The sequence below is a fragment of the Eimeria mitis genome, genomic scaffold (assembly GCF_000499745.2).
Source record: "Eimeria mitis Houghton genomic scaffold, Emh_scaff812, whole genome shotgun sequence".
Taxonomy (NCBI): Eukaryota; Apicomplexa; class Conoidasida; order Eucoccidiorida; family Eimeriidae; genus Eimeria; species Eimeria mitis.
The window spans coordinates 10,380-11,211 of NW_013575971.1; the positions used below are offsets into that span (position 1 = coordinate 10,380).

General features: G+C 57.9%; 1 protein-coding gene across 1 annotated transcript in view; it reads left to right on the plus strand.

Moving 5' to 3' along the window:
- Positions 1-133: 133 nt before the first annotated feature.
- Positions 134-832, plus strand: part of EMH_0022860 (uncharacterized protein) — a gene marked incomplete at both ends in the record, with an annotated part of 3,499 nt that continues 2,800 nt past the window's right edge. Inside the window, 2 exons of the mRNA XM_013502030.1 lie at positions 134-213; positions 342-747. Coding sequence (XP_013357484.1) covers positions 134-213; positions 342-747 — 486 coding nt within the window. The remainder of the gene's footprint in view (positions 214-341; positions 748-832) is intronic.

Below are 832 nucleotides of genomic sequence, written 5' to 3' on the forward strand. Positions count from 1 at the left end.
ATGCTGCTGCTGCTGCTGCAGTTGCTTCTGCTGCTGCATATGCTCCTGCTGCTGCAAATGTTGCTACTGCTGTTGCATATTCTACTGCTGTATATACTGCTGCTGCTGCTGCTGCTGCTGCTGCTGATAGCCGATGATGCCCATCGTAGCTACGGCTACAGGCGGCGGTCTCGGCTACAAGCAGCAGCAGCAGAAACAGCAGCAGCAGCAACGGTACCAGCAGCAACAGCAGCAGCAACACCAGTAGAAACATGTGGCTTCCTCTGTGTCTCTTGCTTATACAGCAGCAGCAGCAACAGCAGCAGGATGTCACTGTCTCGTTTGTGGTTCTGCTGTGGCAGAGTTAGCAGCAGCTTCAGCAGCAGCAGCTTACGCATTCGCGTTATATGTGCTGCTGTTGCTGCTGCTGCTGCTGCTGCTGCTGCTGCTGCTGCTGCTGCTGCTGCTGCTGCTGCTGCTGCTGCTGGTGTTTCAGGCTGCTCTCTGTATCAGCGGCTGGAGAAGGTTTGTATGAGTCTAGAAGAGGTGGCGCAGGCAGAGCCGCAGCTGATGCTGCTGGAGGGTGGGGGGGAGACGAGGCTAGCAACGAAGATGCATCTCGATTACTTTGACCTGCTGCCTGCTGCTGCTGCTGCTGCTGCTGCTGCTGCTGCTCGGGGTCCTGCTGCTGCAGCTGGGGGGGTGATGTCTGCTCCGCCTCCTGCTGCTGCTGCGGCTGCTGCTGCTGCTGCGCGCGCAAACGAAACGGTCAGCCTCACATTTCCTGGAAGCAAACGAACTGCTGCAGCTGCTGCTGCGACACTGCTGCTGCTTCTGTTGCACCCGTTGCTGT